We start from the raw sequence: 16476 nt of genomic DNA, 5'->3' as shown, positions 1-16476 counted from the left end.
AATTATGGATGAGAAAGAGGAGTAGCTTGTAAAACATTTTACTTGACATTTTTGAGTGGGTTGTTGAGAAGGTGGATAATGCCAGCAGAGCAAGATTGCCTTTTTTGTACTGCCACAAAACACTACCTTTAAAAAAAAAAAAAATCCAACCACCAACTTCTTAAAGGCACCGGTCTTCTATTGTAACATAACAGCACTTGCAGTCAGGGTCAGGCAGAAAGCAATGAGTTATTTCTATGAGAAAACAGGAGGGGACAGCAGACACAGGAGCAATAGTTTATCCCATTGAATTTTTATTTACACATGGACAGTTCCTGCAGATAGATTTTGAACAGATTTGTTCAATAGAAAAGCAGGACTCTCACCGTATTTCATAGGTCAATTCAACTGTTTATTTGCAGTGCACCTCAAACTACTACTTGGTATATTATTCTTGTTCATATGAGAATCTTAGCTCCCCGTTAGGAGCGCTGTATTGATGAGGAAGATAATAATGAAACCTGGCTCTTATATAACACTTCCCATCTGTAGATCTCAAAGTGCTCTACAAAAGTAATTCCATGCCAAACTCATTCAAACTTGCTCTTGGGAAAGATCCAAGCATAGCACTTTCACTCATCCTTGTGGAGTGTCTCAGAACCACTTTGACTAAATGAAGAGACCCTCAGCTTTATAGTATCTAGCTCTGGTACTTATATGGCCTCCATCACCATAATATTTGAATACCATCACAATCATTAGTGTTTTTGTCCTCACAACACTTCTATGAGGTAGGGGAGTGCTATTATCTCTATTTTAAAGCTGGGAACCAAAGCACAGAGAGCAACTAAGTGATTTGTCCAAGGTCATATAGGAAGTCTGTCACTGAACTGTGTATTAAACACCTGTCTTCAGAGTCCCATGCTAGCATCAGACCTGCCATGCCATCCTCTCTCCCTATCTGTTGTTGTAATGATATCTCTAACATTAATACCTGCCATAAATGTGAACTTCTTTTCTACTTGATGCTGACTGTGAAAGGGTAAATAGAATTTGCTCTTTTGTAAGCTCCTTATAACATGTACCTAAAAGGTCTTGCCACCCACCATGCATGTTATAATTTGAATTTCAAGATGATTTTGGCAGAACTCAAAACCCCAGGCACCTGTTTAAGGACTAAGCTTTTGGATGAGGCAACAGGCATTAAGTGTAAGGAAATATGTGTAATTTAAAATATGAGATACTATTTCTCACTGTAACTTCTTGTAACAGACATTTGTCTAACTCAGAGATAGCATTCTAAGGCATCCCAGTGAGTGCTTGGCCTTCTGCTGTTAATATATGTAAATGGCCACAACTAGCAGACCAGCTGTCTTTAACAGGCAAAATGTGTTGATGAAACCAACTTGGGAAACTAGCAAGCAAAGAAAAGTAACAGCACTTTGTTGCCTCTAAGTTAAAGTTGATAGTTAACATTAAGGTGAAACAAATATACACCAATGGACACTATATCTGAGCACTTAAAATATGGAAACAAAACATTAAGGGAAGACATCATGTGTGTGTGTGTGTGTATATATATATATATACACACATACTTTCTCAGATGTTCTGAACGATTGCAGAAATAAGGTTTAAGTTAAGTGTGCTTTCTTCTAGAAATAAATTGTTTGGCTTATTGGGGTTTAGCACAGATGCAACCCTTAAAAAGATACGTTTTGAAAATGTGGCTGTACCCAAAAATATTTATTTTTGGCAATGCCGAACATGTATGGAAAACTCATTCCAAATATATTTACATTAGTCATCATTGTTACAAAAAATAATAAAGGGAATCCATACTGAGACAAAGTAAGCCTTTTGAGGAAGCGTTTTCCTTCTAAAATTGTTCCATTGTAAGGTTAAAGGATAAGCCTTTAGAAATTGCACTTTCAACCATGTGCAGCTTTGCCATTACCCTCCTTATTAACTACATGTCTGTATTAAATTTATATTTCACTTTTAATTTCCCTTCTGGAATCACAGTGTTCCAAAGTGAGCTCATTCAGCCAATTTCTTCCAGTCAAAGGTAAGAGACATGGTGAGAAATTACCTTTGTAATGTACAGTGACCTGCAGACAAATATTAGAATGCCTTTCTCCTAAAGCTACATCAATTTCTCTTGGTTTACGATTAATCAACATTCATTTGCATATTTCTGGGGTCTCTGTATCTATTTCCATTCTCATTTTCACATCATTTCTATTTAACCCAATATGGAGTATTTGAGTCCTGTTTGCACATTACAAATACCGGTAGTTCTATTAAATAAGTAATATACACAAGCCACCTTGTTACAAAAGCCACTTTGTTCTAAGATGAGCTCCTCAAAATTTAGAGCTAATGAGGGGGTTCATGTTTGTAGGTATTATCGATTTCCTTTTCTGGGCGTGCAACAGGTCGTGACAGTCTGTCCCCATTTCCAACAGAGCAGAGTTTCTGTTCTGCAGCTAACTGAAGAAATCCTGCTCTGACCATTGCAATGTCTGTGAGCAACAGAAACATGGATCCATCTAGTTTTCTGATGTTATCTGGGTTGTGGCAAACCATGTTGTCTTAGGCTTTGTCCACTTACTTTTTTTTTTATTGCACATGATATGCTTCCATTGGTGCTTTAGTATATTGTCCAGTAAGGATGAGATTTTTCAAAGCTGCCATGAGGATTTGGACTTGCACTTTTAGAGGGAATTGGACATCCAGATCAAATCCCTTAGTTGACTTTGAAAATCTCACTCTAAACTCCTTCCTGAACAAAGCATCCCTCTTAAAGCCTTACACCAGTGGTGGGTAACGTGCGTCCCATCAGGGTAATCCACTGGCGGGCTGCCAGACAATTTGTTTACATTTTCACAGCCACCTGCAGCTCCCAGTGGCCACAGTTTGCTGTTTCTGGCCAACAGGAGCTGCAAGAAGTGGCGGGAAGTGGTGGCCAGCATGTCCCTGCAGCCCGCGCCACTTCCCACAGCTCCCATTGACCGGACCCCATAGAAACACAATTAGAAGAAATAGAGTCCAAACAGCATAAACAGACTCCAATTCCTTCTGGTCATGGATTCTGCCCCACCCACACTTCCTGCAGTTTAAGCAAATGGAACAAGTGCTTCTACACATAACCTCTTCCTGGATGGGTAGGGAAGCAATCAACGAACTCTTTGTTCCACAATGACCCATTTGGATTCAATAGTCCTTCCTATGGGCCGGAGATAACATCTTCTGCAGGAATTCAGTAGTTTGCATTAGGTGAAGGTTTTTTCCTGTTTGGTGAGCTACAGAATTTCAGAATAAACATTTTACAGTTATAGAGCAAACACTTAGGTATTGCCTTATAGCATAGGATACTGATATTATAAGTGAGATTAATATATGCAGCATCCTACCAGCATTTCATAAAGTCTAAACACTAAACACATTCTTATAACACTAAGAAGTATTTTAACTATACCAACCCACAGGTAAGCCTGACTGGTTTCAAGTTCATAGATTATCAGGGTTGGAAGGGACCTCGGGAGGTCATCTAGTTCAACCCCCTGCTCAAAGCAGGACCAATCCCCAGACAGATTTTTGCCCTAGATCCCTAAATGGGACCCTCAAGGATTGAACTCACAACCCTGGGTTTAGCAGGCCAATGTTATGCATTTAAGAAAATAAGAATGACCACACTGGATCAGACCAAAGGTCCATCTAGTCCAATATCCTGTCTTCCAACAGTGGCCAATGCCAGGTGCCCCAGAGGGAATGAACAGAACAAGAAATCATCAAGTGATCCATCCCATCTCCCAGTCCCAGCTTCTGGCAAACAGAGGCTAGGGACACCCTCCCTGGCCATCCTGGCTAATACTAATTGATGGATCTATCCTCCATGAGCTTAGCTAGTTCTTTTTTGAACCCTATTATAGTTGTTATTTGTCAGTGTTCAGTGAGGCCTGGGGCCTTGCGCCTGGTGTGCCAGTATCACAATGTACAATACAGCATGAAGAAACTGAGGGGTGGAACAGGGAAGGCGTTGTCAGGAAAGCACTGAGATTAATGTCAGACCTCACAGGGGAGTGTGAAGGGGCAGAAAGACTACAGCCGGGCACAGCAGGGATTAAAGAACACCTGTGGGTTCAGCTAACTCTGCCCTGTTATACCTGCAGCCAATGCCAGGCCTGGAGAGGGAAGAAAAGAAGGGCGCCTGGCTCAGTCAGGGACTGACTGGCAAAGAGGAAGGAGCTCTCTGTATGCCTGCCTAAAGGCACAGACCAGCAACCTGCCTGCCAACACAGCCACTGGAGGCAAGTAACTCTTGCCCAGCCAAAGGGAACTTATAGAGAAGTCCAGGCAACTGGACTGGTGAGGCCATGCCCTGAACTAAAAGGACTTGCATAGGGAGCAGGCCAGGAAAACAGGCCCTGAACCCCCTCTCACAGCTGGGAGAAAGATCTATCTCCCCAATCTGGATTACATAGTAAACTGGGAGCAAGAAAACAATGTGTTTTAATACAACTAAATGTAAAGCTATACATCCAGGATCAAAAAATGCAGGCCTTTTTTACAGGATGAGGGACTCTGTCGTGGGAATTAATGTCTCTAAAAAAAAAAAAAAAAAAAGGACTTGGAGGATCATCAGCTGGATAATCAGCTGTACATGAATTCCCAATGTGACATTGTGGCCAAAAGGGCTAATGAGAACTTTGGATGTATAAACAGGAGAATCTTGAGTAGGAGCAGAGAGGTTATTTTACCTCTGTATTTGGCAGTGGTGTAACCATTACTGGAACACTGTGTCGAGTTCTGGTGTCACCAATACTAGATAGATGTTGATAACTAGACAGCTGTTTGGAAGAAGGGATAGCTCAGTGGTTTGAGCATTGACCTGCTAAACTCAGGGTTGTGAGCTCACTCCTTGAAGGGACCATTTGGGGATTGGTCCTGCTTTGAGCAGGGGGTTGAATTAGATGATCTTTTGAGGTCCCTTCCAACCCTAATAATCTGATTCTATGAAATTGGAAAGGGCTCAGAGAAGTCACAAGAATGATTAAAGTCTTGGAAAACGTGGCTTAGAGATTGTGTTCCTTGAGTCTATCTATTTAGCTTAACAAAAAAAAAGCTTAAGGGATGCCTTGAGCGCAGGTTATAAATACCTGTATGGGGAGCAAAATTTGATAATGGGCTCTCTGGTGTAGCAGACGGAGGTATAATACAGGGGTTGGCAACCTCTGGCATGCAGCTCACCAGGGTAAGCACCCTGGCGGGCTGGGCCAGTTTGTTTACCTGCTGCGTCGGCAGGTTCGGCCAAACCCAGCTCCCACTGGCTGCGGTTCGCCATCCCAGGACAATGGCGGTGGTGGGAAGCCACGGCCAGCACATCCCTTGCCCGTGCCGCTCCCCACTGCCCCCATTGGCCTGGGACAGCAAACCGCAGCCAGTTCGAGCCAAGGTTGGCCGAAACTGCCAACGCGGCAGGTAAACAAACCAGCGTGGCACACCAAGGTGCTTACCCTGGTGAGCCACGTGCCAAAGGTTGCAGATCCCTGCCTTAAGGGTTTGAACTCCATTATTGAGCAGCCCCAATATTCACATCAGCAAGCTAAGCATGGAACCACCTAAGCTAGTCCGAAGGAACTAGGTGTGACCTAAGCCCTGCCCCTCGAGGGGCAGCTGGGACTAAGGCATGGGGTTAAGCACCAGGCATTAAGACTTCGATGGCTGTGTGCATACCCACCAACGCAGATTTAGGAGACTATAGGGCCAGGTGGCAGCTGAGCAGATATCTACATTTTGGACTTGGGCACCTAAAGTGGCAGTTAAGTGCCTAAACTCCTTTGTGGATCTAGCCTCTTGTTTATGTGAGCAAACAGAAGATAATTTGATTAATTTTATATATGATTAACTTTACTGTATGGACTATATGCATGGTTCCCATACATTAGATGTGAAAGTAGTATTGACATTTAAATTACCATAATTTTAACTCAAGGCTAGAAATCTAGGCTCAGTTGTATTCACCTAGCATGACAAACCCGTTGGGACCAATTTATAAACATATCCTTTAATTTTGCAGAACTAAAATGCTAGTATTTGCAAACTTAACTGACTCGTACAAATGCAGAAGTTAAACACTAGCATTTGCATCAAGAAAACTGAGGCCTAAATTGAAGCTCTTAAAAAAACAGATGAGTCAACCACAGAGATAAATGAAAGCTTGGTGCTTAGTGGACAGTCTGCAGAAATACTCTGACCTGGATGAGATGCTCAACTGCACTCCAGCCCTTTTACTTGGTGAAAAGAGGTTAGAGCGGCATAGAAGGGTCTTAAAAGCCCCTATTTGATAGATTCCCCCACTGCAGACATTGTAGCAGACAGTTTAATGGTTGCCCTCCAAGGACCCCCTCATAAGCCCTGATATAGAGCTACGCAGCAGAGATATGAGCAGCACGGGGAGACTACTGTAACTTAGACAGGACCCCAAAGACTTTGTATGCCAGGAGCCTCTCCAGTCCCCTGGAAGCGTAAAAGTAACTTAATGCTATTTTAGCCCACCCACTTCTTTGGATGAGAGTTGTATGCTGTGCTGCTTGGGAACACAACATAGAAATCTCCCCCTAATGCTGTTAAATATAAAGTAAGGGTAATGTCATCATGCAGATTTTACTCCTGTTAGAGGCAAGGACAGTATAAATAACATGACTAAGTTTGTATCAAAAGAACGAGAATTTAATTTGGTCTGTAACATCTTCCTAGAAGGATGTCTGTATCCAACACTATACAATGTGAAAAAAGGATGAATATATTGCTAATTATCTACATGTATAAAAATATAAACATCCTATCAAACATTTGTTGTAAAGATACTATCTATAACACACATGACTGATAAAAGTATGGTACCTGTGCCTTATTTCTAATTAAGAGACTGCCTTAAAAAAAAAAAGTTAGTGCTCATTAATAGTATCAGATTTGTATTTATTCACAGAACAGGCAAAGGGTGAGCAACAGTAATTCCAGAAATGTATACAGTGCTCCATTAGCTTACCTCCACATTAACCTGGAGAGGGACTACCTCTGAAAGCAACCACATGCACTCACTCCTTAGGCTGTCAGGGAAACAACAAGAGTCAGTAACTTGTCCAGTGGAAGATTGCCCACTAGGAATTTGACTGCAATTACCAAAACATTTTTTACATAGACTACCCAAAACTATGGTAGCTATAAACAGCTAATTACTTTAGATCACCACCAACCTGTGTCCAGATTAGAACCAGTGACCTTTAAATGAAAGGTTCCATATCTCACTACTAGTCACTGGCTAGTCTTTAATATCACAAACACAAAGATTAGAAAAAAATATTAGTTTGTGTTGATTTTATTACACCCATTCTTTTTTAAAATAATCATATGCACTTCAGTGTCTAATTGCTAGCTGATGACCCAGATCAAAATACAAGTATCTTCATTTTAAGGGGGCATCTAGCCAACAGGAAGTTTAGTTATAATTCACATTCAGGCAAATAAGTGTAGACAAACTTAGTTCTACAATTATGTTGATATTCATACTTAGTTTTTTCCATAGAAACAGGTATAAGAAATGGATCAAAACATTACCATATTATATACAGAGTAATATGCAAGTGTTCAGGCTAGATATACTTTATGAAATTTTTAGCACTAAAATGAATAAAAAACTAAATGATTCGTGTAAAATGTTTATATAGTGTATATACACTAAACCTCAAATTCAATGTAACGGTCCTCCATTCATAACTCCTATGATGGATTTATTAAGCCATAGTACAAGGTTCTTAAAAAAACAAACAAACAAAAAAACACCTAGCTGGAGCTAATTTAAACACTTACCGAAAACCCATTTTATCCAAAGTTTTAAAAAACATACTTCAGAGAAAGTTACTTAACAGAAACTAGAAAAAGACAGTTCTTGACTTAAGAATGACATTGTAAATACTTAGTAGCTATGATCAATATCCTTTCACTTGTGGTATAGATAAAATATTCACAAATAAATCATCTTAGAATAAGGCATAGAACAACCAGCTTTCATTCTGTTTTCTGGTGCACTGGCCTCCCACTACTATGTTATTATTGCTCATCTAATTTGAAATTTATATTTCACTTTTAAAAATATTTTACAATTATCTACAACTAGACAATGCCTGGTGCTTTCATGTACATTTTCAGCTTAATCACATGAATAAACTCTATCTTAATGTATAAAAAACTAAGTCTGCAAATTATTTTCAGTATTACTTTCATGCATGCTTTTAGTTAAAGACTAGGTGGTGAGAAGAGAGAAAGCACCGAAACTCAATTTGATGAACATTGCTTAAATAAAAAGGTTTCATATTATCTGAAGCTATAGCTTTGTAAAGAGGAAATAAAATTTAAAAATGAAATCCCAATGTGAAACTCTTTGGTTAGATTGTAAATGCTAGTAATCTCTCTAAATACAAGAGTCAGGACAATCAATTAAACTGCAGTATTATATTTGTAACTTCAAACTTTAATATGCACCTTTAAAGTCCTTTAATGTTTAGGATGGTTAAAAAGGTGTAATTTTTTGTTGTTGTTGTTGAAGCTTGAATAGAGTACTCATGTATTAAAATTCAAGAAGTGTGAAGTGCTTTTGTACTCAGAACCTTAGCTGCTTATTAGAAAGGGAGGCTAAAACTTCATTTATTACAAAAGCATGTGCTTATATAGTATGTTGTTCTTCCACAGAAAGCTATGGCTGCTTCCTCTGGAAGACAAGCAGTTCTAAACTTGTTAGCTTATATAGACCAAGTTCAGCACTACAGTAAGGAGGGTTAACTCCCATTGAAGGAATGATTGTTGCTCCTGTTTTTGTAGGAGCTGCCTTTAGTTCTGTACCTTTTTTTGAGAAAGTACTTATTATGCCTAGGAAATGTTACTCAGCAGTGTGATTTCTCTGATAATACTGCTACAAAAAACTAAAAATCAGTATTTAATTTGTTAAGAAAGCCATCTGAGGAAGCATTTCGGTCAACTTCAACAATTATATAGTGCTAAAGTGACAACACTGAAAGTAGCAAGCAGGATTCACTTGTTTTTACTTGGATTTGTAAACTTGTATCACTTCAACATCTAAAAATCTCACTTTCATAGGAAACAGGCACTCTACCTCCTCTCTGACCAGCCTGGTTTATGTCATATCAATCCATTTTAAAGGAGTTTAAGGAATGTGCAATGGATTTTTATGTAGTTCCCGTATATGGTAACTTTGTGACACTAAGGATTTTACATCACCTATGAAAGTTATGATTCACAAGCACTAAGTTTTCAAGAAATTGTTGCTTTATATCTAGTGAGGATAGACATTGTTCTTCCAAGTTGATAAGTGGTTGGTAATCCAGAGTACTTGGTTTGATACTTGTCCTTGGCCATCAGTCTTCTTCATCAGACACACACACTTGATCCAGTTCAAGAGTTTCTAAGTTCAGGGCTTTGGGGAAGGATGGAGATGGAGTAGGAAGGAATAAGGAAGTAATTGGTCCTGGAGGATCAGTCATTTGCAGCCCCCAACCACACACTCTTCCTGGAGGAAAATCATGAGCAAGAGAGGTAACCCATCATCCCAGACAGCTGTCCTACTCATCATAGTTGGGTGGGCAGTTGTAAATCTGCCAGGTTGCTGAAGGAGAAGTTAAAACATGGGAATGGGATGGGAGGAGAAGTTAAAACATGGGAGTGGTGTCCCTCCCCCCTTCTCAGTGGGTATGGTGCCCAGTTCCTGGGAAGAGAGTCCCGAGCTCCGCTCACCCCCTGGGTCTGAGAGGTAGGGAGGGGACAGGCAGTTTCAAACATCTCCTGTGCGGGGAGTGGGGGAGGAAGGGCTGGCGCACAGCCGAGGGCATGGGGGGAGTGTAGGGCAGAGGCTGATGGCGGGCGCTGTGTGTGAGGGGCCGGGGGCGCACAGGGCGGCCAGCCCCGGCCTGTCTGCCGGCTCAGTCCCTGCAGAACACGTACTCGGTGTAGCTGGTCCAGATCTTGTCGTCGGCGGGGCCGCCCTGCTCGGGGGCGAAGGCGCAGGTGCCGGTGGAGGAGCAGGCGGCCATGCGGAAGCCGGCCTCGGAGAGGCGGTCGAAGGCCTGCTCCAGGAAGTTGAACTTGAGGTAGTAGCGGGCGGTGTAGCGCTCGGGGGGGCGGTCGGGGTCGCGGCTCTCGTTCAGCGTCTCGCCGAACACCTCCTTGGCCAGCGCCGTCTTGCCGCACACGGTGATGCGCGCCACGCGCCGGAACTTGGCGTCGGCCTGCGCCTCCCGCCCGATGGTGTAGGAGCCGCGGTAGCCGATGGTGATGTAGCCCGAGCGCCGCCCCGCCCCGCCGTCCAGGGACTGCGACGGGGTGAGCAGCGGGCCGCCCGAGGGGCTGCGGCTGGAGCTGGGCGACGGGGCCGAGGCGGCGCCGCCAGCCTCGGGCGGCTCCGCCTCCAGGTAGCCGAGCAGGGCCGGGGGCTCGTCGGCGCAGAGGGAGCCGTCGCGGTAGAGGGCAGCGGGGCGCGTCCCCCCGCCGGCCGCCCCCCGGCCCTGCGCCAGGCGGCGCGCCAGCTCGGGCAGCTGGAAGTACTCGGCCTCCCGCTGCAGGCGGCTGCGCTCGGGGAAGTGCTCGGGCAGCACCAGCTGCAGGTCCCGCAGGTAGTCCAGGATGTAGCGGAAGAGGAAGCCGTCGCGGTCGAGGAAGAAGCGGCCTTTGCTGTCCCGGGGCAGCTCGCCCGGCTGCTGCTGCGAGAACATGCGCCAGAGCAGCGAGTCCCGCACCGACACCACCGTGCCGCGCCGCGTCACATACACCTGCCCGCCCACGTTCAGCTCCACGATCTCCGGGAAGGCGGACGAGCCCGCGGCCCCCGAGCCCGGCCCCGCCGCCGGGGACACGCCGCCCCCGTTCGGCAACCCCCGGGCGCTGTCCGCCAGCGCCATCCCGGAGCGAGCCCGCTGCCGCCTCCTGCCCCTACTCCGGCGGGTGGCGGGGTGCAGCCGCCTCTCCTCCCGCCGGCCGCGGGAAGAGCCGCCGCCTCTCGGCCCCCTTCGCCGTCCTCTGCTCGGCGCTGGCAGAGCCGCTCAGTGCGGGCGCGGGCAGCGGCTCCTCTGGCCCCTTCCCTCCCCTCTCTGCGGGCGCGGGCTGAGCTGCCGCCGCGCCTCACGCCAAGCCCTGAAGGAGCCGCCGCCTCGCCTCGCTTATTTCCCGCGTCCTGGGCGCTGGGCGAGCCTCCTGGGTCGGGCGGAGAGGCGAGTCCCCTGCGCTAGCAGCGGGGCTGTGTTTATGTAGCGCTGCTGCACCTCGCAGGAGGCGTGGGAGGGTGGCTGGGAGGCAGAGCTGAGCAGAGACTCTCACTCAGACGGAGCGAAAGGAGGTGGATTTACACTGACGTACTCTCCCTTCCCCAATTACAAGGGAGACGACAGAGCCCCTGTGTCCCTTTCCTAATCCACTGCAAAGCCGGATCCCTTTTCCAAATGTGGCTCCAGCCTGAGATTCACTGGGAAAATGCTTGTACTTGGGATCATTTGCTCCTCCAGCTAAACATCATCAAAGTAGTTAGCCGCTGACCTTACACAGCGCAGGCAGGAATCAGGATGTAATGGCTGTACAGTACTTTGGATATGTATAGCACAATGTAATGCAAAGTTCCTAAATGTTATGAATAAACTTCAGACATTTATTTTGGGCTGGTACTGCAAATAATGATTCCCACTGGTCAAAGCTGTTTCCATACATCCTTATACTCAATGCCTCGCATCTTCTCCTGATGAAGGACATCCCTCAGAGTCAAATGTATCTCCTTTTCACACAATTGGTGTTTTTTCGTTTTAATTTATTTACATCACAAATGCAAAATCATGAAAATAAAATTAAAAGTGTTAATGATGGTGAAATGATTAATCCCTCGTCGTTAAGGGAGCTTGCTGCACTAGTCTTTTTTAAGCTTTTGTCCAAACTTGTATCTTCCCCTGGGGCCCTGACACGATGAGAAGTACGTTCCTCAACCACCCACTTTTTTTTTTTTTAAAGAAAATTTATTTCCCACATGAACATGTAGTCTCTATTTTCATGTATTTTTCTCTAGTCCAATGCATTTCTGTGGAGTTAAAAGACTTGTTGTCATTTTCATAATAAATGTCTATTGCTCTTTAAAATGGTGGAGTCTGTAAAAACACTTACTGTTGTACCATCGGTGCTGAAGCAGGATATAGTCCACAAAGTAGTTCACCACGTTGTTCAACAAATAAATTCTTTGATAGTTTCTATATTTTTTCACATTGATCCTTAATGTCATGCACACAAGTTCCAAGAAGGCCAATACAGAATTTCAGTACTGCAGCATGTTTGTTCTATTCATGAATGGTGGTGACGAACATACAGTTACCAAAGGTGCCAGTCTTATGACAGAGGGAACAGAATTTACAATCTTCTTCTCTAATGCATAGCACTCTGCCACTTGAATGAGTGAAGAATTTCCCTTGGCTGACAGCTGTGACGGGATGGGGGTAATCCTCATGTCAGTCCTGGATTCAGTCAGAGAGTGAGACAGTGTCAAAATGATCAACATTTGAGTATGTCTGATATATTCCATCATGTAGAGGTAGAACACATAAACCAGTACTTTAATTACAAGATGACACATGTAGAGCTGTGTGAATGTATTTGTTTAATCAGGTGATGTTATAGCTCTGATTTAACCTTGATTCATTTGATTAGGTTTTTGTACAAAACATGCATATGTATTTTAAATGCATTGGTTGAAGTTTGTCTTTGTTTTTCTTCTGATTGTAAATTACCTCCATTGAATTTCATACCTATTGGGCATTGCAAGCAACGGCAGAGATAGTCACTGCTTCCAGCTTCTCAGCTGTTCTCTTCTGGGAGTGAAAGTGCTCTTTCTGTCTTTCAGCAGAGAATAACTGAATAGGCACAAAAGTCTGAGGAGTGTTCTAGCAGCAGCCAATACACTCTGTAGGTATCTCAGATGTAAACTTGTTTTGGACAATCATAGGTTTAGAGGTAGGGAGGGGCAGGGAGAAAGAAGAGACTTTAGAAAGGCTTAAGAGAAGAGAATGTTTAGGGGAGGTTAGCTCAAAAGGGAGGCATTTTACAAAGGAAAAGAAAAACAGTTAAGAAACAGGTGGGTATATATAGAAAGATTGGTTAATGGAAAAACTGGCTGACAAGGAAGATGCTGAAGTGACAGAGAATCAGAAAAGGTATTTTGGACTAAGAAAGGAATCAAGAATAGGCTTGGCAAAACCATCACTTGAAGTGAACATATAACAAATCTAGTCTGAAGAAAACTGAGACAGGAAATGTTGAGGAAAGAAAAAATTGAACAAAGGAAACTTTTTTTTAAAGGCTGTCCTATGACTTTATTTGGTAAAAAGTTGGCTACCAAAAGGTTGTTAAACCACCAATAAATTTTCATTGTTGTGAGTAACAATGCAAAATGTTCATCTCATTTTATATTAAAATAAAGAATTTGCTATTGGTTTTTGGTCTGATAGCACTATCATGGCAAAGCAGGAAAAAAACCTTGGATTGAACTGAACTGCTACCCATATAACAGTAAAATGGTTTTGGCATTGTTTTTTATGAGGAAAAAAAGATGAATTGTATTACTTATTGTATCTGTTTGCTGGTTAGAAAGGGTTTTTTCTTGAATTGTATTAGAATCATTTGACCTTGAATATATGTACGCTAGATTTTCAGATTATGGTTAACTAGCAACCATTTTAGCGGATGGTTGATGTTGGCTCTCCTTCTCTTAAACTAGTATCTTCCTACAACTGCACCCTCAGTGTTTTGAGGTGGCTTTCTAGAGATTCCCACTAATTCATATTTTAAACTAATCTTCCCCAGTGTAGGCAATGTATTGAGAGCCTTGTAATTGAGCTATGCATCCAGAAAGTGAGAACACATAATGCTGGCAAGAGCTACGATTTATAACAGAGCTAACAATAGAATATATAGATTTTCAAATATTTGAATCAGCATAAATGGGTGCTCAGTTTACCTTTCAATAAACTGTGGCTTTCTCCATGTTCAAGTGGGTTTTAAAATATGTTAACAAAAGCATATTGCAGCCTCTTTATTAGGTTAATAGGGCTAGCGCATAACTAATTTTAGGCTTATTTATCTAGCAGTTGCACACATTAATAAGTTGTATTGCTCCCTCACATGCTACCCCTTATAAATGTTCATTGTTTCCAAACCTAGCATCTGCTAGGAAACAGCATTTGACTGGTTCACTGTATCGTTATATAGAACTATTTTGAGTACATGGCACTGCACACTAAGTGATGGAAGTTGTGCCAAATAAATTTATCCATATCCCTGCCATAGAAGGCTAACTGTCTCTGGATACAAGGTACAGTAAAATGTAGTATAAACCAGGACATGTGCAGAGTATGGGATGATATCTATAAAGTGAAGAAAGAGTCTTCTAAGGGGAAGCCTCTGCTAGTACAGACTGTATCACAAAATACTGGACCATGATACAAGTTGTGTTTGAAGCCTGTCTCGGTGAAATAGCAATTGTTTTATGTGATATATATGCTTCACATCATGATATCTAGTGCTATAAACACAATTGTAAAGCAATGTCTGTTCAAAAATATTATACCCTGTGTATTTTCCAAGTGGGATTGCTTTTGGTTGTTCTAATACATCCTGCAAAGAAAGGGACAGTAGCTATTTCAACATTCTCTTCACTAGTTCAAGCTGATGAACCTTGAGTAGGAATGGCGTATCATCATTTTCCATCTCTTCTCTCCCACTTTGATACATTTCCATGAAATGGAATTGGATTCCACTTCAAATAAGCTATTTTAAAAATGGATAATAAATACATCACATTGATATGGCAGATAAACATTCAGTCACTCGGTTACACAACACTACCGTAATCTCAGTGTTTTACACTCATTTCATTTTACGTAGGAGACACAATTAGAGTATTAGTAGATATAACACTCAAAATGCTACACTTGGAACAAAATGTCTTATTAGGAAATATGCATCATAATTTAAAAGAGCTAAATATGGAGTAATGGACAGCCTGGGTTCTGTAAAGATAAGCAAGTCTGTGACCTTCTTTAGTTGTATAGTGACCTGTCATTTCCAAATGAGTAACAGTGACTTGAAAGAAGACCGGCAAGTATTTTTGTTTGTTATTGTTAGTGTTGTATCAGGACTGTCTGTGCATGAATTTGTGCTATTTTAATCTGTGTTCCAATAATTTTACTGGTTACATTAGAGGAAAGATGTAACACTATGTCAAGGGATATTTATTAGTTGGAGTTTTTTAATCCTTGTATCAGAGCTTAGAAGGATGTTTCCATCATGTTTCCCACCAATAATCATTAATAAAAATCAGAAGTCTAATTATATTCAGATAGCACAGGGGAAACTAGGACTCAAGATTAGTTTTTCATTCAAAACAGTCTTCTTCATAAAGCAGATTCACCTATGATAGAGAAAGGGTAGCATCTAGTGGAATGAGATTTAAGTTGCAGCCAAAGTGGAAGTTGGCTCAAAGGTTCCAAACCATTGACAACAGAACAGCTATAGTAAAGAGAAAATTAAACCTTTTTATCATAAGAATAGCTGTAAATTAGCTAGTGTAACAACATCCAGAGTTTTCCCCATTAGAATTGACAAAAAAGAAACTTGACCCTCTGCTCCTATACCAATATGAGATCAGTGTCTAATGTTTCACAAATAAAGACATGTTGTGTATGATTTTACTGATTTATATTACTTTAATTAGCAGATGGCACCTTTCAATATGCTTAAATTGCTTCTGAAGCAAACTATTTAACTTTTACTAACTACAGAAAATGCCACTAGATGAATAGGGCTATTTACTGAACTGAAGGCTTATCAAGTGTCACTTTTTAAGGTTGGCAATGCATGGTTAAAGAATGAAGTGATGGGGGTGACAATAAGGATTCCCTTATCTCCTGCAGTTCATTCAGTAACTGAAAACGTGCACAGTTGAATTCCTAAAGCTTGGGGATTGTTAGAATTTTGTATTTTGATGGTTCTGACCGTATCTGTGCTCTTGAAATGTTTGAAGTTCTATAGGTTTGACTTTTACAGTCAAAACTGCCCATTATCTTTAGCTGAATAACACATGAACATCATCGGTAGTATTCACACATTAAGTAGGCTGTTCATAAAATCTCTCACATTGTACCCAAGTGTTGGGTATATGGTGGCAAAAAAATTGAAGTATAAGTTATCTGAACCAGACAAAAACAAAATAGATCACTTCTTGCAAACCCCCTCCTAAAATGCTTTATATGGCTCCACAGCTGACGTGGGAGTGTTTATAGATTTCACAGGAGTAGTAGTGGAAGTTATCTGCATATTCATCCTTTGTGTGTCAATAAAGAAAAGTCATCTTTATCTGATGGCATGTTGTTAAAAGGCCAGACATTATGAAAAAAT

The 16476-nt window shown here is 42.1% G+C and overlaps 1 protein-coding gene across 1 annotated transcript; it reads right to left on the bottom strand.

Moving 5' to 3' along the window:
• Nucleotides 1-8776: 8776 nt before the first annotated feature.
• On the bottom strand, nt 8777-10952 carry KCTD12 (potassium channel tetramerization domain containing 12). The gene has a single exon (XM_050950898.1). The coding sequence runs from the start codon at nt 10950-10952 to the stop codon at nt 9978-9980; it is 975 nt and encodes a 324-aa protein (XP_050806855.1). The 3' UTR covers nt 8777-9977.
• Nucleotides 10953-16476: the final 5524 nt, after the last annotated feature.

The sequence above is a fragment of the Gopherus flavomarginatus genome, chromosome 1 (assembly GCF_025201925.1).
Source record: "Gopherus flavomarginatus isolate rGopFla2 chromosome 1, rGopFla2.mat.asm, whole genome shotgun sequence".
In the NCBI taxonomy this organism is placed as follows: Eukaryota; Metazoa; Chordata; order Testudines; family Testudinidae; genus Gopherus; species Gopherus flavomarginatus.
Note: the sequence above shows the minus strand (reverse complement) of the source record. Positions and strands in the feature narration are given on the sequence as shown.